Raw genomic sequence first — 25067 nt, 5'->3', positions numbered from 1 at the left:
TACAGAGAGGGGGGACCCCGCATCACACTGATACTACACAGAGAGGGGGGACCCCGCATCACACTGATAATATACAGAGAGGGGGGACCCCGCATCACACTGATAATACACAGAGAGGGACCCCGCATCACACTGATACTACACAGAGAGGGACCCCGCATCACACTGATACTACACAGAGAGGGACCCCGCATCACACTGATACTACACAGAGAGGGGGGACCCCGCATCACACTGATAATATACAGAGAGGGGACCCCGCATCACACTGATACTACACAGAGAGGGACCCCGCATCACACTGATAATACACAGAGAGGGAGGACCCCGCATCACACTAATACTACACAGAGGGACCCCGCATCACACTGATACTACACAGAGAGGGGGGACCCCGCATCACACTGATAATACACAGAGAGGGACCCCGCATCACACTGATAATATACAGAGAGGGAGGACCCCGCATCACACTGATAATACACAGAGAGGGACCCCGCATCACACTGATAATACACAGAGAGGGGGGACCCCGCATCATACTGATAATACACAGAGAGGGGGGACCCCGCATCACACTGATAATATACAGAGAGGGGGGACCCCGCATCACACTGATAATATACAGAGAGGGACCCCGCATCACACTGATAATATACAGAGAGGGACCCCGCATCACACTGATAATACACAGAGAGGGGGGACCCCGCATCACACTGATAATATACAGAGAGGGAGGACCCCGCATCACACTGATAATATACAGAGAGGGGGGACCCCGCATCACACTGATAATATACAGAGAGGGGGGACCCCGCATCACACTGATACTACACAGAGAGGGGGGACCCCGCATCACACTGATAATACACAGAGAGAGACCCCGCATCATACTGATAATACACAGAGAGGGGGGACCCCGCATCTCACTGATAATACACAGAGAGGGGGGACCCCGCATCACACTAATACTACACAGAGAGGGACCCCGCATCACACTGATAATACACAGAGAGGGACCCCGCATCATACTGATACTACACAGAGAGGGGGACCCAGCATCACACTACTACACAGAGAGGGGGGACCCCGCATCACACTGATACTACACAGAGAGGGACCCCGCATCACGCTGATACTACACAGAGAGGGGGGACCCCGCATCACACTGATACTACACAGAGAGGGGGGACCCCGCATCACACTGATACTACACAGAGAGAGGGGGGACCCCGCATCACACTGATACTACACAGAGAGGGACCCCGCATCACACTGATACTACACAGAGAGGGACCCCGCATCACACTGATAATATACAGAGAGGGATCCCCCGCATCACACTGATAATACACAGAGAGGGGGGACCCCGCATCACACTGATAATATACAGAGAAGGACCCCGCATCACACTGATAATATACAGAGAGGGGGGACCCCGCATTATACTGATAATACACAGAGAGGGACCCCGCATCACACTGATAATATACAGAGAGGGGGGACCCCGCATCACACTGATAATACACAGAGAGGGGGGACCCCGCATCACACTGATAATACACAGAGAGGGGGGACCCCGCATCACACTGATACTACACAGAGAGGGACCCCGCATCACACTGATAATATACAGAGAGGGACCCCGCATCACACTGATAATATACAGAGAGGGGGGACCCCGCATCACACTGATAATATACAGAGAGGGGGGCCCCGCATCATACTGATAATACACAGAGAGGGACCCCGCATCACACTGATAATACACAGAGAGGGACACCGCATTACACTGATAATACACAGAGAGGGGGGACCCCGCATCATACTGATAATACACAGAGAGGGACCCCGCATCACACTGATAATATACAGAGAGGGACCCCGCATCACACTGATAATATACAGAGAGGGACCCCGCATCACACTGATAATACACAGAGAGGGACCCTGCATCACACTGATAATACACAGAGAGGGGGGACCCCACATCATACTGATACTACACAGAGAGGGGGGACCCCGCATCACACTGATACTACACAGAGAGGGGGGACCCCGCATCACACTGATAATATACAGAGAGGGGGGACCCCGCATCACACTGATACTACACAGAGAGGCGCCCAGCATCACACTGATAATACACAGAGAGGGGGACCCCACATCATACTGATACTACACAGAGAGGGGGGACCCCGCATCATACTGATACTACACAGAGAGGGGGGACCCCGCATCATACTGATATTACACAGAGAGGGGGGACCCCGCATCACACTGATAATACACAGAGAGGGGGACCCCGCATCACACTGATAATACACAGAGAGGGAGGACCCCGCATCATACTGATAATACACAGAGAGGGGGGACCCCGCATCATACTGATAATACACAGAGAGGGGGGACCCCGCATCACACTGATAATACACAGAGAGGGAGGACCCCGCATCATACTGATAATACACAGAGGGGGGGACCCCGCATCACACTGATAATACACAGAGAGGGAGGACCCCGCATCATACTGATACTACACAGAGAGGGGGGACCCCGCATCATACTGATATTACACAGAGAGGGAGGACCCCGCATCACACTGATAATACACAGAGAGGGGGGACCCCGCATCACACTGATAATATGCAGAGAGGGGGGACCCCGCATCACACTGATACTACACAGAGAGGGGGGACCCCGCATCACACTGATACTACACAGAGAGGGGGGACCCCGCATCACACTGATAATACACAGAGAGGGGGGACCCCGCATCACACTGATACTACACAGAGAGAAGCTCCAGGGCTCCTAATGGTCTGCCTCGTATTATTCTACAGTCCACAGCACAGCTCCTATATCACACAGCACAGCTCCTATATCACACAGCACAGCTCCTATATCACACAGCACAGCTCCGATATCATACAGCACAGCTCCTACATCACACAGCACAGCTCCTACATCACACAGCACAGCTCCGATATCATACAGCACAGCTCCTACATCACACAGCACAGCTCCTATATCGCACAGCACAGCTCCGATATCATACAGCACAGCTCCTACATCACACAGCACAGCTCCTATATCACACAGCACAGCTCCTACATCATACAGCACAGCTCCTACATCACACAGCACAGCTCCTATATCACACAGCACAGCTCCTATATCACACAGCACAGCTCCTACATTACACAGCACAGCTCCTACATAACACAGCACAGCTCCTATATCACACAGCACAGCTCCTATATCATACAGCACAGCTCCTATATCACACAGCACAGCTCCTACATCACACAGCACAGCTCCTATATCACACAGCACAGCTCCTACATCAACACAGCACAGCTCCTATATCACACAGCACAGCTCCTACATCACACAGCACAGCTCCTATATCGCACAGCACAGCTCCGATATCATACAGCACAGCTCCTACATCACACAGCACAGCTCCTATATCACACAGCACAGCTCCTACATCACACAGCACAGCTCCTATATCGCACAGCACAGCTCCGATATCATACAGCACAGCTCCTACATCCAGGGCCGGTTTTAGACTAGATGTGGCCCTGGGCGAAGTTAAAGGTGGGGCCCCAAATGCTGAAATATTTTAGCAACAATTTAAGGTCCCCATACATGTTACTCTTTTGTTGGTGGTACCTGTTGCTCCTGGTGGGTTCGGCCATCAGCGTAAGGTGTATGGGGCTCTCTGGACAGTCCTCTGACAGATGATATCAGTGGACATAGGGGGTCGAGCTTGATGGAAAATCAACGCCCAACCTCTTTGTTCTCAGAGAGATAAGCCGGCATCAGATCTGTATGGCTATGGCTTTCCCCTCTCATAGAGAACACAGGAACACTCAGATGTGCCAAATTTCTGTGTATGGGGAGGACGGGACCGGATGGGACAGATAATTGTCAGCTGAAGGATTGTTCAGCCAGCAGTTATTGGAAGTGTGCGGCCACTTTTAAGGCCGTATTACACGGCCTGATATTCCGCAGAAGTGAGCGCCAATCTGGTAGAATGGAGCTCGCTTAGAGAGCCTACTACATGGCTCTTTTATGATGCAGCAAAAGCTATGGAGGAGATTTATCAAACTGGTGTAAAGAAGAATTGGCTCAGTTGCCCCTAGCAACCAATCAGATTCCACCTACTTAGAATGTGAGTAATGAAAGGTGGAATCTGATTGGTTGCTAGGGGCAACTGAGCAAGTTTCATTTTACACCATGTTTGATAAATTTCCCCCCCTATGTGTATATATACAGTATATCATTAGTGATGTGTGTGCAATCCTTGCTGTATATAGTAAACAATAAAGATATATACTACCTGATTAAGGTCCCCCGGTGTCCTCAGGCCTTGTCTGTGATATATACTACCTGATTAAGGTCCCCCGGTGTCCTCAGGCCTTGTCTGTGATATATACTACCTGATCATGTTCCCCAGTGTCCTCTCAGAGCGATAGCGTCCTGATTCGGACAATTTTCGCTCCATGTATTAGGGCCCTTACTCAGTTCAGAAGGTTACATGCCGGGACTGCCGCTATATGCCAGGACTGCCGCTACATGTCAGGACTGCAGCTACATTATGGGTCTGCCGCTACATGTCGGGACTGCCGCTACATGTCGGGACTGCCGCTACATGTCAGGACTGCCGCTACATGTCGGGACTGCCGCTACATGCCGGGACTGCCCCTACATGCCGGGACTGCCGCTACATTATGGGACTGCCCCTACATTATGGGACTGCCCCTACATGGCAGGACTGCCGCTACATTCTGGGACTGCCGCTACATTCTGGGACTGCCGCTACATTATGGGACTGCCACTACATGCCAGGACTGCCGCTAGTGGTGTAAACACAAGAACTATTTATATGAATTGCATTAAAAAAATAAAATAAAAAAATCACTATAATCAGGACCAAATATTACCTCCATACCGTTATTGAAGAAAACACACTATATATAGGCCAATATTACCACCATAAAGTGACCGCCCCATAATGACTTTATATACACTATATACAGACCAATATTACCGCCATAGAGTGACCACCGCATGACTCTTTATATACACTATATACAGACCAATATTACCGCTATAGACTGACCACTGTATAATGAATGACTCTATATACACTGTATACAGACCAATATTATGTGTCTGTAACTCTATGGCTGTACTTTTGGTCTGTATATAGTTTATATATAGAGTCATTATGTGGTGGTCACTGTATGGCGGCAATTTGGCAATATCATTATGTGGTGGTCAATCTATGGCAGTAATGACTATATATACACTATATACCGACCAATATTAATGCCAAAGAGTGACCACCGCATAATGACACTTTATACAGACCAATATTATTGCCAAAGAGTGACCACCGCATAATGGCTCTATATACAGACCAATATTACCGCCATAGACTGACCACCACATAATAACTCTATATACAGACCAATATTACTGCCATACAGTGACCACCACATAACTCTATATACACACTATATACAGACCAATATTACCGCCATAGAGTGACCGCCACATAACTCTATATACACACTATATACAGACCAATATTACCGCCATAGATTGACCGCCACATAACTCTATATACACACTATATGCAGACCAATATTACCGCCATAGATTGACCACTGCATAATGACTCTGTATCCAGACCAATATTATGTGGCGATCACTCTATGGCTGTACTATTGGTCTGTATATAGTGTATATAGTCATTATGTGGTGGTCACTGTATGGCGGTAATATTGGTCTGTATATAGTGTCATTATGTGGTAGTCAATCTATGGCAGTAATGACTATATATACACTATATACAGAGCAATATTAATGCCAAAGAGTGACCGCCACATAATGACTTTATATACAGACCAATATTACCGCCATACAGTGACCACCACCTAAGGACTGAATACCACCTTATTTTTTTTTCTCACCGTATTGCCTTATATACATAGGAGCTGCAGCCAATCAGCGGCCTCAGTGGTCACCTGCAGCAATTACATAGGACTGATGAGGCCAGAGAATGGCTGCAGCTCCTATATACAGTCTATTCACCTCAACACTTGGAGTCAGCAGTGCTAATACACACACACCATTATATATATATATATATATATATATACACACACCATTATATATATATATATATATATATATATATATATATATATATATACACACCATTATATATATATATATATATATATATATACACACACACACACACACACCATTTTATATATATATATAATATATATATATATATATATATACACACACACCATTATATATATATATATATATAATATATATATATATATATATATATATACACACACACCATTATATATATATATATATATATATATATATATATATATATATATATATATATAAAAAATTGAACACGAGGACGGCACTCCAGTAGTGTATAGTGAGGATTTATTCACCCAATCACAAACAGCTATATATATATATATACACACACACACACCATTATATATATATATATATATATATATATACACACACACATCCATGAAAACACATTATACAGATACAAACCATCCAGTCCACACACTATACACAGGACATGTAACACACACTACATCCATGCATTATACACCTACATTCATACACATTACACACTACATATACAGTATACTTACCCCCTCTAGCATGCTGGGTGTAGTGGTGAATCCCCCTCATGTACCTTGCAGCAGCAGCAGGCTGTCATCCTCACCCGGCAGCCCTCTCCTCCATCGTCCCGACAGCTCCACACCAGAGGAGGAAGTCACGTGCAGAGAGGAGCTGGAGGGAGGGGGAGGGGGAGCTACACAGACGGAGCAGACACCAGCCCAGCGTCCTGCAGCCTCTGCGTGACCCCTGATGGCAGCAGCCAGGGATCACTCCCAGACGCTGGAGGACGCTGTCTGTGCTCTCCTCTCCTACTGGAACTGCGGGAGGGGGCCCCTGGGGGATGGGGGCCCTGGGCATTTGCCCTGCTTGCCCCCCCCTAACGCCGGCCATGCCTACATCACACAGCACAGCTCCTATATCACACAGCACAGCTCCTACATCATACAGCACAGCTCCTACATCACACAGCACAGCTCCTATACCACACAGCACAGCTCCTATATCACACAGCACAGCTCCTACATCACACAGCACAGCTCCTATATCACACAGCACAGCTCCTACATTACACAGCACAGCTCCTACATCACACAGCACAGCTCCTATATCACACAGCACAGCTTCTATATCATACAGCACAGCTCCTATATCACACAGCACAGCTCCTACATCACACAGCACAGCTCCTATATCACACAGCACAGCTCCTACATCACACAGCACAGCTCCTATATCACACAGCACAGCTCCTACATCACACAGCACAGCTCCTATATCACACAGCACAGCTCCTACATCACACAGCACAGCTCCTATATCACACAGCACAGCTCCTATATCACACAGCACAGCTCCTTTATCATACAGCACAGCTCCTACAGCACACAACACAGCTCCTATATCACACAGCACAGCTCCTATATCATACAGCACAACTCCTACATCATACAGCACAGCTCCTATATCATACAGCACAACTCCTACATCATACAGCACAGCTCCTATATCATACAGCACAGCTCCTACATCATAGCTCCTATATCACACAGCACAGCTCCTATATCATACAGCACAGCTCCTATATCACACAGCACAGCTCCTATATCACACAGCACAGCTCCTATATCATACAGCACAGCTCCTATATCACTCAGCACAGCTCCTACATCATACAGCACAGCTCCTATACCACACAGCACAGCTCCTACATCATACAGCACAGCTCCTATATCACACAGCACAGCTCCTATATCACACAGCACAGCTCCTACATCATACAGCACAGCTTCTATATCACACAGCACAGCTCCTATATCACACAGCACAGCTCCTATATCATACAGCACAGCTCCTATATCACACAGCACAGCTCCTACATCATACTGCACACATCCTACAGCACACAGCACAGCTCCTACATCATACAGCACAGCTCCTACATCATACAGCACAGCTCCTACATCATACAGCACAGCTCCTACATCATACAGCGCAGCTCCTACATCATACAGCACAGCTCCTATACCACACAGCACAGCTCCTACATCATACAGCACAGCTCCTATATCACACAGCACAGCTCCTATATCACACAACACAGCTCCTACATCATACAGCACAGCTCCTATATCACACAGCACAGCTCCTATTTCACACAGCACAGCTCCTATATCATACAGCACAGCTCCTATATCACACAGCACAGCTCCTATATCACACAGCACAGCTCCTATATCATACAGCACAGCTCCTATATCACACAGCACAGCTCCTACAGCACACAGCACAGCTCCTATATCACACAGCACAGCTCCTACATCATACAGCACACATCCTACAGCACACAGCAAGCTCCTACATCATACAGCACAGCTCCTATATCATACAGCACAGCTCCTACATCATACAGCACAGCTCCTATATCACACAGCACAGCTCCTATATCACACAGCACAGCTCCTACAGAACCCTACACAGCTCCTATATCACACAGCACAGCTCCTATATCACACAGCACAGCTCCTATATCATACAGCACAGCTCCTACAGAACCCTACACAGCTCCTATATCACACAGCACAGCTCCTATATCACACAGCACACATCCTACAGCACACAGCACAGCTCCTATATCACACGGCACAGCTCCTACAGCACACAGCACAGCTCCTATATCACACAGCACAGCTCCTATATCACACAGCACTGCTCCTACATCACACAGCACAGCTCCTACATCACATAGCACAGCTCCTATATCACACAGTACAGCTCCTACAGCACAGCTCCTACATCACACAGCACAGCTCCTGCAGCACACAGCACAGCTCCTTCAGCGCACAGCACAACTCCTATATCACACAGCACAGCTCCTACAGCACACAGCACAGCTCCTATATCACACAGCACAGCTCCTATATCACACAGCACAGCACCTACAGCACCCTGCACAGCTCCTACAGCGCACAGCACAACTCCTATATCACACAGCAAAGCTCCTATATCACACAGCACAGCTCCTATATCACACAGCACACATCCTACAGCACCCTGCACAGCTCCTATATCACACAGCACACATCCTACAGCACCCTACACAGCTCCTATATCACACAGCACAGCTCCTTTATCAAACAGCACACATCCTACAGCACCCTACACAACTTCTATATCACCCAGCAAAGCTCCTATATCACCCAGCACAGCTCCTATATCACACAGCACAGCTCCTATATCACACAGCACAGCTCCTATATCACACAGCACAGCTCCTACATCATACAGCACAGCTCCTATATCACACAGCACAGCTCCTACATCACACAGCACAGCTCCTATATCACACAGCACAGCTCCTATATCACACAGCACAGCTCCTACATCATACAGCACAGCTCCTATATCACACAGCACAGTTCCTACAGCACCCTACACAGCTCCTATATCACACAGCTTAGCTCATACAGCACCTTGCACAGCTCCTATTTTACATAGCACAGCTCCTATATCACATAGCACAGCTCCTCCAGCACCCTGCACAGGTCCTATATCACACAGCACAGCTCCTATATCACACAGCACAGCTCCTACAGCATACAGCACAGCTCCTATATGACACAGCACAGCTCCTATATCACACAGCACAGCTCCTATATCACACAGCACAGCTCCTACAGCATACAGCACAGCTCCTATATGACACAGCACAGCTCCTATATCACACAGCACAGCTCCTATATCACACAGCACAGCTTCTATATCACATAGCACAGCTTCTATATCACACAGCACAGCTCCTACAGCGCACAGCACAGCTCCTACATCACACAGCACAGCTCCTACAGCGCACCGCACAGCTCTTATATCACACAGCACAGCTTCTATATTACACAGCACAGCTCCTACAGCGCATCGCACAGCTCTTATATCACACAGCACAGCTTCTAAATCACACAGCACAGCTCCTACAGCGCACAGCACAGCTTCTATATCCCACAGCACAGCACACAGCTCCCAGCACAGCTCTTATATCACACAGCACATCTCCTATATCTCGCAGCACAGCTCCTATATCACACAGCACAGCTTCTATATCATACAGCACAGCTCCTATATCACACAGCACAGTTCCTACAGCACCCCGCACAGCTCCTATATCACACAGCACAGCTCCTATATCACACAGCACAGTTCCTACAGCGCACAGCACAGCTCCTATATCACACAGCACAGCTCCTATATCACACAGCACAGCTCCTATATCACACAGCACAGCTCCTACATCACACAGCACAACTCCTACATCACACAGCACAGCTCCTATATCATACAGCACAGCTCCTATATCACACAGCACAGCTCCTATATCACACAGCACAGCTCCTATATCACACAGCACATAGAACTCAGACAGCTGGCTCGTTGGTCTAGGGGTATGATTCTCGCTTTGGGTGCGAGAGGTCCCGGGTTCAAATCCCGGACGAGCCCTTTTTTTATGTATTATATCTTAACAATATTATCATAAATGTCATCATTTAGCAGATACATCACTTTACCTTTAGTAATGATCACGGTTTATATTGATATTTTTTTGCTTTGTGTTGTTAGAGATCCCTGCTTGTTCTGCAGGTATTCTGTATAATGCAGATAGAGAAATAACACGGGGACAAAAGCTTCTGGCAGCGGTGGGATTCGAACCCACGCCCCCGAAGAGACTGGAGCCTTAATCCAGCGCCTTAGACCGCTCGGCCACGCTACCTGCCTGTGAGAGCATTATACTGCGGGCTGAGGCTTATAATGTACACGGAGCACTGAGGGGTTTTAGTTCTTTTATAAACAGGAGAAGGATTGGTGTCTCTGAGTGATGTTCCGCCTCCTACAATGTTTGGTGCAATTCTACCTTTCAACAGCAGATGGCGTGCATTTCCAGGTTTTCACTAAGCCTGCGGTGGTTGCTGTAGAGGAGATACCGGAAGCTTCCGCCAGTCCATGAGGCCAGGGCGATGACATCACTTCCTGCTTCCGCCAGTACTTCCAGGAGTTTGTATAGAATGGAGTGAAGTTGTGCCAGAGTGCGTGTCTGGTGTCTATGGAGACGGGGGCTCCTGAGGGGGTGCAGGTGGGTGTCGTGCGTGTGATGGGGGAGGTGGGCTCGGGGTCTCCATGTCCTGAGCCTGTGTTTCGTTGCAGGTCACCTCCTGGCTGCAGGCGGCAGAGGCGCACGTCCTGGAGCAGCTGAAAGAGGGGCCGGCGGGGAGAGAGCTGATCCCGAGCCTGAGGAGCCTGAGCCCCCAGCTGCCTATCAGCTACAGGTACCCTGAGCCCCCTGTGACCCCCTGTCCTAGAGGTGCGGCGTCCCCAATCCCTGTCCTAGAGGTGCGGCGCCCCCGGTGACTGTCCTAGAGGTGCGGCGCCCCCGGTGACTGTCCTAGAGGTGCGGCGCCCCCGGTGACTGTCCTAGAGGTGCGGCGCCCCCAGTGACTGTCCTAGAGGTGCGGTGCCCCCAGTGACTGTCCTAGAGGTGCGGCGCCCCCAGTGACTGTCCTAGAGGTGCGGTGCCCCCGGTCCCTGTCCTAGAGGTGCGGTGCCCCCAGTGACTGTCCTAGAGGTGCGGCGTCCCCAATCCCTGTCCTAGAGGTGCGGCGCCCCCGATGACTGTCCTAGAGGTGCGGCGCCCCCGGTGACTGTCCTAGAGGTGCGGCGCCCCCGGTGACTGTCCTAGAGGTGCGGCGCCCCCAGTGACTGTCCTAGAGGTGCGGTGCCCCCAGTGACTGTCCTAGAGGTGCGGCGCCCCCAGTGACTGTCCTAGAGGTGCGGCGCCCCCGGTCCCTGTCCTAGAGGTGCGGTGCCCCCAGTGACTGTCCTAGAGGTGCGGCGCCCCCAGTGACTGTCCTAGAGGTGCGGCGCCCCCGGTCCCTGTCCTAGAGGTGCGGCGCCCCCAATCCCTGTCCTAGAGGTGCGGCGCCCCCAGTGACTGTCCTAGAGGTGCGGTGCCCCCAGTGACTGTCCTAGAGGTGCGGCGCCCCCAGTGACTGTCCTAGAGGTGCGGCGCCCCCGGTCCCTGTCCTAGAGGTGCGGCGTCCCCAATCCCTGTCCTAGAGGTGCGGCGCCCCCGGTCCCTGTCCTAGAGGTGCGGCGCCCCCAATCCCTGTCCTAGAGGTGCGGCGCCCCCAGTGACTGTCCTAGAGGTGCGGCGCCCCCAGTGACTGTCCTAGAGGTGCAGCACGCCCAATGACTGTCCTAGAGGTGCGGCGCCCCTGGTCCCTGTCCTACTGTGTCTGTCCTGTGGGAGCGGTATATAGCAGTACTGTGTCTGTCCTGTGGGGGCGGTATATAGCAGTACTGTGTCTGTCCTGTGGGGGCGGTATATAGCAGTACTGTGTCTGTCCTGTGGGGGCGGTATTGTATTGGTTGTTGCCCTGATCTCTCTCTCCTCTCTTCCCAGTTTCACCCCGATTTCTCAGCTCCTCGCCTTCCAGCACTCGCCCTGCATCTCCCTGCTGGGCTGGGACACTGAGCAGTTCCAGCAGTGGAGCCGTGAGGGTTTAGGGCCCAGACTGGAATCCAGCAGTGTGCCCCCTGCCATCCTGTCGCGGGCACGGCTCCTTCTGGTGGGGTACATCACAGACCAGTGCACAGAGGGGAACAAGGAGCAGGATGGGAACCTGTATATTAGAGATGCCAGTGGCTGTGTGCCCTGTGAGGTGAGATGCCAGCGGCTGTGTGCCCTGTGAGGTGAGATGCCAGCGGCTGTGTGCCCTGTGAGGTGAGATGCCAGCGGCTGTGTGCCCTGTGAGGTGAAATGCCAGCGGCTGTGTGCCCTGTGAGGTGAGATGCCAGCGGCTGTGTGCCCTGTGAGGTGAGATGCCAGCGGCTGTGTGCCCTGTGAGGTGAGATGCCAGCGGCTGTGTGCCCTGCGAGGTGAGATGCCAGCGGCTGTGTGCCCTGTGAGGTGAGATGCCAGCGGCTGTGTGCCCTGTGAGGTGAGATGCCAGCGGCTGTGTGCCCTGTGAGGTGAGATGCCAGCGGCTGTGTGCCCTGTGAGGTGAGATGCCAGCGGCTGTGTGCCCTGTGAGGTGAGATGCCAGCGGCTGTGTGCCCTGTGAGGTGAGATGCCAGCGGCTGTGTGCCCTGTGAGGTGAGATGCCAGCGGCTGTGTGCCCTGTGAGGTGAGATGCCAGCGGCTGTGTGCCCTGTGAGGTGAGATGCCAGCGGCTGTGTGCCCTGTGAGGTGAGATGCCAGCGGCTGTGTGCCCTGTGAGGTGAGATGCCAGCGGCTGTGTGCCCTGTGAGGTGAGATGCCAGCGGCTGTGTGCCCTGTGAGGTGAGATGCCAGCGGCTGTGTGCCCTGTGAGGTGAGATGCCAGCGGCTGTGTGCCCTGTGAGGTGAGATGCCAGCGGCTGTGTGCCCTGTGAGGTGAGATGCCAGCGGCTGTGTGCCCCGTGAGGTGAGATGCCAGCGGCTGTGTGCCCCGTGAGGTGAGATGCCAGCGGCTGTGTGCCCCGTGAGGTGAGATGCCAGCGGCTGTGTGCCCCGTGAGGTGAGATGCCAGCGGCTGTGTGCCCCGTGAGGTGAGATGCCAGCGGCTGTGTGCCCCGTGAGGTGAGATGCCAGCGGCTCTGTGCCCCGTGAGGTGAGATGCCAGCGGCTGTGTGCGCCCCGTGAGGTGAGATGCCAGCGGCTGTGTGCCCCGTGAGGTGAGATGCCAGCGGCTGTGTGCCCCGTGAGGTGAGATGCCAGCGGCTGTGTGCCCCGTGAGGTGAGATGCCAGCGGCTGTGTGCCCCGTGGGGTGAGATGCCAGCGGCTGTGTGCCCTGTGGGGTGAGATCCCAGCGACTGTGTGCCCTGTGGGGTGAGATCCCAGCGACTGTGTGCCCCTCGGGTGAGATGCTAGCGACTGTGTGCCCCTCGAGGTGAGATGCCAGCGGCTGTGTGCCCTGTGAGGTGAGATGCCAGCGGCTGTGTGCCCTGTAAGGTGAGATGCCACCCTGACACTCATTCCTATATAACCACAGGGGCCACTAACCACCTATCAGTTCCTGCAACACTGCAGTACCTATAGGTGCCACAAGATGGTGCTGCTCCAGAACATGATACTAATCTTTGTCTCGTGCAGGTGTCTGAGTTTGATTACTCATGTCTGGGCTCTCTGGTCCTCTTCCCTTGCTGGACTTACATCCCCATTCACAAAAGAGGAGGCTACGTAGAGGTCCTGTCACCCCCGATCCCCATCCCCCGGCCTCATGTCGCACCACAACCCCCAGAAGATTCCTCAGCTATCACCCCTGAGTCTGCACATAGGCTTCTGTGTGACCGGTAATAGACAGACCTCTCTCTTACCCTCCTCCTATCATTCCTGCAGCCTCTCTCTCCCCCCTCTCTTACTGTCATTCCTGCAGCCTCTTTCTCCTCCTGTCATTCCTGCAGCCTCTTTCTCCTCCTGTCATTCCTGCAGCCTCTCTCTCCCCCCTCTCTTCCTGTCATTCCTGCAGCCTCTCTCCCCCCTCTCCTCCTATCATTCCTGCAGCCTCTCTCTCCCCCCTCTCTCCCTTCCTCTCCTCCTATCATTCCTGCAGCCTCTCTCCCCCTCTCTTACTGTCATTCCTGCAGCCTCTCTCTCCCTTCCTCTCCTCCTATCATTCCTGCAGCCTCTCTCTCCTCCTCTCTTACTGTCATTCTTGCAGCCTCTCTCCCCCCTCTCCTCCTATCATTCCTGCAGCCTCTCTCCCCCCTCTCCTCCTGTCATTCCTGCAGCCTCTCTCTTCCCGCTCTCTTCCTGTCATTCCTGCAGCCTCTCTCTCCCTTCCTCTCTTCCTGTCATTCCTGCAGCCTCTCTCTCCCTTCCTCTCTTCCTGTCATTCCTGCAGCCTCTCTCTCCCTTCCTCTCCTCCTGTCATTCCTGCAGCCTCTCTCTCCCTTCCTCTCTTCCTGTCATTCCTGCAGCCTCTCTCTCCCTTCCTCTCCTCCTGTCATTCCTGCAGCCTCTCTCTCCCTTCCTCTCCTCCTGTCATTCCTGCAGCCTCTCTCTCCCCCTTCTATTCCTGCCATTCCTTGCTGGTTTTACTATGAGGTGTATGGACATCTTTACTGACATCTCTGTCTTTTTGTCTTTCTCCCCTTCTGCAGCAGTCACCCCCATGGATCCCGAGTGACAATAACTGGTAACCTGTCATCTGTCACCTCACTCGTCACCATCCGCAGCAGGACCTTCTTCTTCTTTTTCCTGCAAGATGCAAGACAGTCTGTGCCTGTGATTGTACAGGTGAGTGCGCCGCCCTGCAGGAGGAGGAGACTCATAGCTCCTTCTATCTGTATCACCCTGCAGGAGGAGGAGGAGACTCATAGCTTCTTCTATCTGTATCACCCTGCAGGAGGAGGAGGAGACGCATAGCTCCTTCTATCTGTATCACCCTGCAGGAGGAGGAGGAGACTCATAGCTCCTTCTATCTGTATCACCCTGCAGGAGGAGGAGGAGGAGACTCATAGCTCCTTCTATCTGTATCACCCTGCAGGAGGAGGAGGAGACTCATAGCTCCTTCTATATGTATCACCCTGCAGGAGGAGGAGGAGACGCATAGCTCCTTCTATCTGTATCACCCTGCAGGAGGAGGAGGAGGAGACTCATAGCTCCTTCTATCTGTATCACCCTGCAGGAGGAGGAGGAGACTCATAGCTTCTTCTATCTGTATCACCCTGCAGGAGGAGGAGGAGACGCATAGCTCCTTCTATCTGTATCACCCTGCAGGAGGAGGAGGAGACTCATAGCTCCTTCTATCTGTATCACCCTGCAGGAGGAGGAGGAGGAGACTCATAGCTCCTTCTATCTGTATCACCCTGCAGGAGGAGGAGGAGACTCATAGCTCCTTCTATATGTATCACCCTGCAGGAGGAGGAGGAGACGCATAGCTCCTTCTATCTGTATCACCCTGCAGGAGGAGGAGGAGGAGACTCATAGCTCCTTCTATCTGTATCACCCTGCAGGAGGAGGAGGAGACTCATAGCTCCTTCTATCTGTATCACCCTGCAGGAGGAGGAGACTCATAGCTCCTTCTATCTGTATCACCCTGCAGGAGGAGGAGGAGACCCATAGCTCCTTCTATCTGTATCACCCTGCAGGAGGAGGAGGAGACTCATAGCTCCTTCTATCTGTATCACCCTGCAGGAGGAGGAGGAGGAGACTCATAGCTCCTTCTATCTGTATCACCCTGCAGGAGGAGGAGGAGACTCATAGCTCCTTCTATATGTATCACCCTGCAGGAGGAGGAGGAGACGCATAGCTCCTTCTATCTGTATCACCCTGCAGGAGGAGGAGGAGGAGACTCATAGCTCCTTCTATCTGTATCACCCTGCAGGAGGAGGAGGAGACGCATAGCTCCTTCTATCTGTATCACCCTGCAGGAGGAGGAGACTCATAGCTCCTTCTATCTGTATCACCCTGCAGGAGGAGGAGGAGACCCATAGCTCCTTCTATCTGTATCACCCTGCAGGAGGAGGAGGAGACTCATAGCTTCTTCTATCTGTATCACCCTGCAGGAGGAGGAGGAGACGCATAGCTCCTTCTATCTGTATCACCCTGCAGGAGGAGGAGGAGACTCATAGCTCCTTCTATCTGTATCACCCTGCAGGAGGAGGAGGAGGAGACTCATAGCTCCTTCTATCTGTATCACCCTGCAGGAGGAGGAGGAGACTCATAGCTGCTACTAGATGAATCACCCTGCAGGAGGAGGAGGAGACGCATAGCTCCTTCTATCTGTATCACCCTGCAGGAGGAGGAGGAGGAGACTCATAGCTCCTTCTATATGTATCACCCTGCAGGAGGAGGAGGAGACGCATAGCTCCTTCTATCTGTATCACCCTGCAGGAGGAGGAGACTCATAGCTCCTTCTATCTGTATCACCCTGCAGGAGGAGGAGGAGACCCATAGCTCCTTCTATCTGTATCACCCTGCAGGAGGAGGAGACTCATAACTCCTTCTATCTGTATCACCCTGCAGGAGGAGGAGGAGACCCATAGCTCCTTTTATCTGTATCACCCTGCAGGAGGAGGAGGAGGAGACTCATAGCTCCTTCTATCTGTATCACCCTGCAGGAGGAGGAGGAGGAGACTCATAGCTCCATCTATCTGTATCACCCTGCAGGAGGAGGAGGAGACTCATAGCTCCTTCTATCTGTATCACCCTGCAGGAGGAGGAGGAGGATACTCATAGCTCTGGCTTTGTTATATCTGTATCCTTCTCTATTGCAGGTTCCATCCAAGCTCTCCTGGTATCAGGTGATACACGTCGGTGACACCTATGAAGTGACCTCGCTTGCGCTGTCGTGTCTTCGTGGGTCACGTCAGCAGGTGTTTGCTGTCACCTCATCTTCTCTTCTCTTCACACGCCCTCAGCTCTCCCCATCTTGCCCCTTTACTCCCATTATGGAGAATTCAGAAGGATTAACAGAACCAAGTGAACCTAAAGCATCACATGATCGTCTTCAGGAGCGACTGCCCGGAAAACGGTGTAAAGAATCCAAGACTTTAACCTACAAGGTGAGGAGTCAGGACATCTGATGGAGGACACTATGGACATGTGATTACAGCTTGCTGGGTATTGTTGTCCCATTCTAGCAGTCTGTGGCAGTGTTGTTACCATGTAGTACCTGTACTCTGCCACTAGTGGGTGCTAGAGTCTTGCGTGATGTCAGTGGGAACTGATGGGGGTGTCTGGCAGCTGCTATGTTACATGAGGTCTTCTCCCCCAGGGCGCTGTCACGCGGGTGCTGAATGCCCAGGCGGGCCTGTATGAGCTGGATGGGGCGCTTCTTCTCTGCACCGCGTACACACAGCTGCGGAACATAGGGAGAGGACTGAGAGTTGGCGCCAGGGTGGATGTAAGGAGACATAACCAGTGAGGTGTTGGTTGATGTCTGGCAGCGCCCATTCATAGCTGATGTCTGGTTTTCCAGGTCTTTGACGCCCACCTGCAGCAGTCTCCCAGCCCTCTCTTCCCCACTCTCGTCCTTTCGTGCTGTCTCAGAAGCCGCCTCACAATATGTGACTTCTCTCGCCTTGACACGCCATGTTCCCTGCTCTCTTCCTCCGGTAACCTGTATCTTCACCTCCTGTTCTCCTACCGTCTTCGGCTGCCCGAGTACTTGTGGGTTTGTCACGTCATGGACAAGCTACAGGAGAAGTAAGTGAGGTGGAGACCCTCTCATCAGGAGGAGCCAGGGGGGTTAACACCACTCATGTCATGTTTCGGGTTTCCAGGTTGTGCCCCCGTCTGGTCAGACAGTCCTGCATCACCCGACCCCTCAGTAATGGAGCCCAAGGTCCTGCAGAAAGATTGTTGTCCTCCACATTGTCGTCTTGGCCCAGCGGGAGGAGTGAGAGGGATTTACAGCAGGAGATGATGGCCGATCCCCATGAGTGTCCTCTGCAGGAGGTAAGAGCGATGGAGAAGAGTACGAGTTGGTGGAGGTCGGCGGCCATGATCTAATGGTCTTCTCATTGTCCCCCTCAGTACTCTCCACTGCCTCCTCCTTGGTGCCTCCCTCCTCTCTCTCTGTTTCCCTCGCTGGTCGCCTCCTCGCAGAACCTCCGGGGAGAGGAGTCAAGTCGTCGTCTTCATTGGTCCTATAACTCCCTGCGGTCTGGAGACCTGTCCACTCCTCACGTGAGTATGAGAGGCCACACATTGCAAAGTACAGGATCGGCTTCATTCTTGGGGTGTGATTCCATAGAAATGGTGAAATTACAGAAGTCTTATAAAAGGGGCGGCACAAATCTTGTCATGCTCCGCCCCTTCAGGTCCTTCGCTAGGTTTAATGTAGTGTATGTCATCTGCCGGGTATGAGAGCCTGCAGGTAGATTGCCTAGAGATGGGGCTCACATGTGTCTTATCCCTCCTCAGGTCCTGCTCGGTGTTCTTCACGCTTCCTCCTCAGGATCTTTGCTCCTAAAGGATCAGTCGTCTTCTCTCACCTGTCTGATTTTACCGGCTCCTCCAATCGCCTGGATAGGTTTGTGTCCATTTTCCATAGTGTTATTTGCATAAAGGCTGAATTGGACAAGCACTGACGCTGTATTCTTGTGGAGACAAGGGACCCCCGTTCTCATGTTTCGTAGGGCTGGCCTCCAACCAACCATACATCTCATAGGTGGTAACTAGTGTTGAGCCTATGGCTGTATTCACGTACTTTAGGACTCCCTAGGGCGCCATCCAACGTCTGCAGCTGCGGGAATCAATCGCTGAGCGTTCGGGTTGTTGCCGACCCTGAACAGTTTGACGGATCTGCTCATCTCTACAGTTAGTTCTCTCCGAGCCCCGGACTCAGTATTCATCGAGCCTCCGGCCTTGTGTTTTATAGGCAGCGTCCTCGAGGTTCGGCAATATCACTTGGTGACAGAAAACATCCAGGTTAAAGATAACGGTGAGGATGGCCGCAGCAGGTAAGTCTCGTTTATACGTGACCTCTGGGTGCAGGACTTATCACCATTCTGAGCTCCCGTCTCCTCCTGTCTTAGGACGTACGCTATGTTCTTCGTTCAGGACGTGAGAATCCTCCATTCCTCCCATTCCTCATCATCTTCCTGTCCAGTTTCACCATCTGATGTTGAACCACCAGATAAAATCCCGCGGCTGGAGGCTTCCTGGGCACAGCGCCACCTAGTGGTAAAGAATATGGAGGGGAGGTGTATGAAGCCTGGCCATGACAAGGAGCTTCAGTTTCGGGCTACAGCCTCATGGGTGGACATCACAGGAGTAGACAAAGCCTCCCGGAGACCAGATGGACATGTTACCAAGGTTTGAGGCTCAGGAAACCATTGTCCTCTTCTGCCTGCCCGTGACCCTGAGTAATCTCTGTTCTCTCTGTGCAGGTTTTACTATTGTTCTCCTCATCTTCAGTCCGGTGGTTTCATTTTCTTCAACCCAACAGAATGTATCGTGTGACGGCAACGGGAGAGACGGTAAGAGCGGCAGTACTGTGTGTCACCTGGCAGGAGGGGGGCAGACTCTTGGCTTCTTCCCTATGGTCACATTTATTAATCTTCTAGGACTCTGGGATATTTTACCGGTTATCTGCTCCCCCCCGGGACACTGTCGGTGCTCCTCGATGTCTCCAGGTCCCGGCTGACTGGACACTAGAAGATGTGGAGGTGACCTATTCCCGCTGTTGGTTTCCCCCTCTCTGTGCTGTGTCCTGTGTGACCCCATGATCTGTTCTATGTACTTAGACGCCTGTAATCTCATCGGCCCCGCCTGACGTTCTGTCTATAGAAGAAGCACTGAAGGAGAGGTGGGTGCCTCCTCAGGCCGAGCCTTGTGGTTGAGGTGGTGTCTGATCCTCAGTCCTGGAGGTGGCGCCTGATCCTCAGTCCTGGAGGTGGCGCCTGATCCTCAGCCATGGACGTGGCGCCTGATCCTCAGCCATGGACGTGGCGCCTGATCCTCAGCCATGGACGTGGCGCCTGATCCTCAGCCATGGACGTGGCGCCTGATCCTCAGCCATGGACGTGGCGCCTGATCCTCAGCCATGGACGTGGCGCCTGATCCTCAGCCATGGACGTGGCGCCTGATCCTCAGCCATGGACGTGGCGCCTGATCCTCAGCCATGGACGTGGCGCCTGATCCTCAGCCATGGACGTGGCGGGGAAGATTTATCAAACATGGTGTAAAGTGAAACTGGCTCAGTTGCCCCTAGCAACCAATCAGATTCCACCTTTCATTTTCCAAAGAGTCTGTGAGGAATGAAAGGTGGAATCTGATTGGTTGCTAGGGGCAACTGAGCTAGTTTCACTTTTTACACCATGTTTGATAAACCTCCCCCGGTGTCTCTTTCAGCTCCAGCTCCTCCCTGCTGACTGTGACTGCCATGGTATCCAGCCGCTCCTTGTGTGACACACAGAGTATGAGGACAGCGCCATCCTACACGCACAGGGGTAAGCATGGCGGTCTTACTGCTGCTGGTCATGTATCATGCTCATCCCCTTTCCTCCTCCACAGATTGGTTCCTGCCACCCGGAGTTTCCATCAAAGTGACCATAACGCAGCCCCAGTGCTATTCATCTGCTTCTGTGTATCTGGATGTCTCAGGGGGCCCCTATCCTCTAGGGCTTCTCCCAGGGGCCACAGTAATGCTGCAAGGCTTAGAGAGGAAAGTGTCCAGGTACCCAGTGCATAACTAAGATACAATGATATTGTACTGCTACAGTATTATACTCCAGAGCTGCACTCACTATTCTGCGGGTGGGGTCACTGTGTACATACATTACATTACTTGTCCTTCATTATACTCCAGAGCTGTAATCGCCATTCTGCTAATGTTTCTGTTCTTTCTGTAAGGTCTGGCAGAGTCTACCTCCGCAGTGTTCCCACCACCCACGTGAGCATCTTGAGCCCACCAGCAGACAATTGGTGAGCTTTTCGAACTGTTGTTAGAACTGTGTCACAGTAGTTGATAAAGTTCTCTGTAAGTTAAACTTTCCGCAACTTTTTAATGCGTTTAGTGTTTTAAAGGGGAACTCCAGTGAATTTTTTTTTTTCAATTGATTTCAGAAAGTTATATCTATATTTGTAATTTACTTCTATTTAAAAATCTCAAGTCTTCCCATACTTATCAACTGCTGTATGTCCTGCAGGAAGTGGTGTATTCTCTCCAGTCTGACACAGTGCTCTCTGCTGCCACCTCTGTCCGTGTCAGGGACTATCCAGAGCAGCAGCAAATCCCCATAGAAGACCTCTGCTGCTCTAGACAGTACCTGACATGGACAGCGGTGGCAGCAGAGAGCACTGTGTCACACTGGAGAGAATACACCACTTCCTGCAGAACATACAGCAGCTGATAAGTACAAAGATATAAAAATATATTAGAAAGCGGCAAAACTTTCCTTGACGCCACTTGTAATCCTTTGTGCCTTCAGTGAGGATGTTGCAGCGCCCCCTCTTGTGCTGTTCAGGCAGCTGCCAGGGACCCCGGCTCCTCAGCGCGCCCTGTGCTTGGTGACCTGTGTCCTCAGCATGACGCTATACTGGGACTGCACCGCGTGTGGCAGTGAGTTCACGCAGGTGAGTGTGCACTGCAACTCACACTCAACCATTCCCATAACATGACTTGGCTTATAGTCCTCTTACCCTGCAGGGAGTCTGTGACCGCTCGCCCTCCTGCACCTCCCGCTCCGGCATCTTCAGAGCTAAAGCCTGGTGAGCAAGACCGCTAGCGCTTACATGGAGGAACTCCGGAGATCAGAAAGGGTTAACCTGTTGTTGTCCATGTCAGGGTGAAGGCAGAGGATGGATCCGGAGAGGTGCGGCTCTACCTGCAGGATGAGGCGGTCTCACTGATGCTGGGAGTCTCCCGCAGCCTCTGGGAGGCGCTGCAGGGCCGGGTCCTGTCCCAGGGGAAGGTGGTGGTGAAGAGTCGGGGGAGGAGCGAGATGCCGGTACGTGTAGATCAGGGATGGATGGGGAGCCTTCAGCTCTCCAGCTGCTGCAAAACTACAATTCCCATCATGCCTGGACAGCCAAAGCTAAAGCTTTGGCTGTCCAGGCATGATGGGAATTGTAGTTCTGCAACAGCTGGAGGGCTCCCATCCCTCCTGTAGATGTTGCTTAGAAAGTTTACATCTCTTCTTCTGCAGAGTGATGAGCACAGCAGAGACCCGCTGCTAGACCACCTAACCTTCCTGAAGTCCCGTCCAGCCATCTCCCGCCCCTTATTGCTCACGTTCAGACAACGTGTGCCGACGGGAGCCGAAACTCCAGGTAAGTATCCTCTAATACTCTGTGCCCCATAGGCCTTACTGTAACTAGCTTGGAGCTTTATTTTAAAGGGTTATCCAGGCTTTAAAAAAAACAGGAACAGCACCCCCCTTGGCCTCAGTTTGGGTGCAGTATTGCAGCTCAGTTCCATTGAAATAAATAGAGAGTAAATTGTAATACCACACACAACCTGAGAAGAGGGGTGGCGCTGATTTTGCAAGAAAGTAGCTTTGTTTTTCCTGGATAACCTCTATGAACCTGTACTTTAGGGGTCCTATTACGCAGAAAAAGAGGAGAAATCTCAGTCTTTATGACCTGTTCTGTTTATAGTCTACTTCCTGGCTTTGGCTTCAATAATCGGTCTGTGTAAAAGGACCCACACTAGAATGTATTCACATTGTTACTCCTGCTCCTCAGCCTCATCACAGCTGACGCGTTTCAGACGGGGGGAGAGAGAGTACGTCACCCGCGTTCCTGCAGCCCCTGTGGTCACCTGCCTGCAGCTACAGGAAGTGGAGCCCCGGACCTTGTGTCACATGATTAGGGACCGCAGCCAGTCAGGAAGCGGTTAATGGCAATAATATATGGTCGATAAACTGGAAATAAATAATTTTATATATAACATTCTTATGTTGCTATTAAAAGGGAAACTCCAGCAAGAAGTAGGTTCTCTCCATGGAAGTGTTTCGGCCCCCCAGTCAGTTATGTTCTATTCTATGGTTCATATAAGCTGCCAAGTCTGGTGCCGTTATGTTAAAGGGGAACTCCAGGTAGAGGGTAAAAAAAATGAAACTTCTACAGAAGCATAAAGCATTACTTACCTATCTATCCCAGCTTTGAAACTACAAAAAATCCATTTGTTTTGGGGGGTTTTGTTCTGTATCGTGTTTCTGTACTTCCTGGTTGAGCAGTTCCCAGAATGCAGTACCGGTTCCAGAATGCATTGCTTTCCCTCAGCTGTTCATCACAGTCTCCCACCCTGCACATTCTCCGCCCAAATCTGTTGCAGAACATCTAGGCTGTGTTCACACATTGCAGTTTCATTGTGTTACTGAATTATTTGCAGTACTTTATCATTTCATTGTGGTCCCACCCGCACAGCGCTGTATTCTCTACCTGTAACACCACACAGCACACTGTATTCTCTACCTGTAACCCCACACAGCACGCTGTATTCTCTACCTGTAACCCCACACAGCACGCTGTATTCTCTACCTGTAACACCACATAGCACGCTGTATTCTCTACCTGTAACACCACACAGCACAATGTATTCTCTACCTGTAACACCACACAGCACACTGTATTCTCTACCTGTAACCCCACACAGCACGCTGTATTCTCTACCTGTAACCCCACACAGCACGCTGTATTCTCTACCTGTAACACCACAGAGCACGCTGTATTCTCTACCTGTAACACCACACAGCACTGTATTCTCTACCTGTAACACCACACAGCACGCTGTATTCTCTACCTGTAACACCACACAGCACTGTATTCTCTACCTGTAACACCACACAGCACGCTGTATTCTCTACCTGTAACACCACACAGCACTGTATTCTCTACCTGTAACACCACACAGCATGCTGTATTCTCTACCTGTAACACCACACAGCACTGTATTCTCTACCTGTAACACCACACAGCACTGTATTCTCTACCTGTAACACCACACAGCACTGTATTCTCTACCTGTAACACCACACAGCACGCTGTATTCTCTACCTGTAACACCACACAGCACTGTATTCTCTACCTGTAACACCACACAGCATGCTGTATTCTCTACCTGTAACACCACACAGCACGCCGTATTCCCTACCTGTAACACCACACAGCACGCCGTATTCTCTACCTGTAACACCACACAGCACGCCGTATTCTCTACCTGTAACACCACACAGCACGCCGTATTCCCTACCTGTAACACCACACAGCACGCCGTATTCTCTACCTGTAACACCACACAGCACGCCGTATTCCCTACCTGTAACACCACACAGCACGCCGTATTCTCTACCTGTAACACCACACAGCACGCTGTATTCTCTACCTGTAACACCACACAGCACGCTGTATTCTCTACCTGTAACACCACACAGCACGCTGTATCCTCTACCTGTA

The 25067-nt window shown here is 51.5% G+C and overlaps 1 protein-coding gene and 2 non-coding genes across 4 annotated transcripts; 2 read left to right on the top strand and 1 right to left on the bottom strand.

Moving 5' to 3' along the window:
* Positions 1-10608: 10608 nt before the first annotated feature.
* Positions 10609-10680, top strand: TRNAP-UGG (transfer RNA proline (anticodon UGG)). Its single transcript has one exon. It is a non-coding gene; the product is annotated as a tRNA-Pro (tRNA).
* A 189-nt stretch (positions 10681-10869) lies between these two features.
* TRNAL-AAG (transfer RNA leucine (anticodon AAG)) lies at positions 10870-10951 on the bottom strand. Its single transcript has one exon. It is a non-coding gene; the product is annotated as a tRNA-Leu (tRNA).
* A 165-nt stretch (positions 10952-11116) lies between these two features.
* On the top strand, positions 11117-23559 carry CTC1 (CST telomere replication complex component 1). Of its 2 annotated transcripts, XM_069984747.1 has the most exons (24): positions 11118-11311; positions 11383-11504; positions 12638-12896; positions 14310-14509; positions 15320-15455; positions 17438-17725; positions 17938-18066; positions 18142-18368; positions 18446-18620; positions 18699-18851; positions 19089-19197; positions 19546-19627; positions 19703-19982; positions 20057-20146; positions 20234-20335; positions 20414-20475; positions 21021-21118; positions 21183-21345; positions 21522-21593; positions 22100-22244; positions 22318-22379; positions 22456-22618; positions 22817-22940; positions 23355-23559. In XM_069984747.1, exons 1-24 carry the CDS (start codon positions 11282-11284, stop codon positions 23507-23509), a joined length of 3426 nt encoding a protein of 1141 aa, XP_069840848.1. In that variant the 5' UTR covers positions 11118-11281; the 3' UTR covers positions 23510-23559. The 2 variants fall into 2 exon arrangements, with proteins under 2 accessions (XP_069840930.1, XP_069840848.1); XM_069984829.1 differs by lacking the exon at positions 17938-18066 and having other exon boundaries at positions 11117-11311.
* The last annotated feature ends 1508 nt before the right edge of the window (positions 23560-25067 follow it).

Source organism: Dendropsophus ebraccatus, chromosome 1, assembly GCF_027789765.1.
Source record: "Dendropsophus ebraccatus isolate aDenEbr1 chromosome 1, aDenEbr1.pat, whole genome shotgun sequence".
Taxonomy (NCBI): Eukaryota; Metazoa; Chordata; class Amphibia; order Anura; family Hylidae; genus Dendropsophus; species Dendropsophus ebraccatus.
The sequence above is the reverse complement of the archived record's forward strand: the minus strand, read 5'-3'. Positions and strand labels throughout refer to the sequence as shown.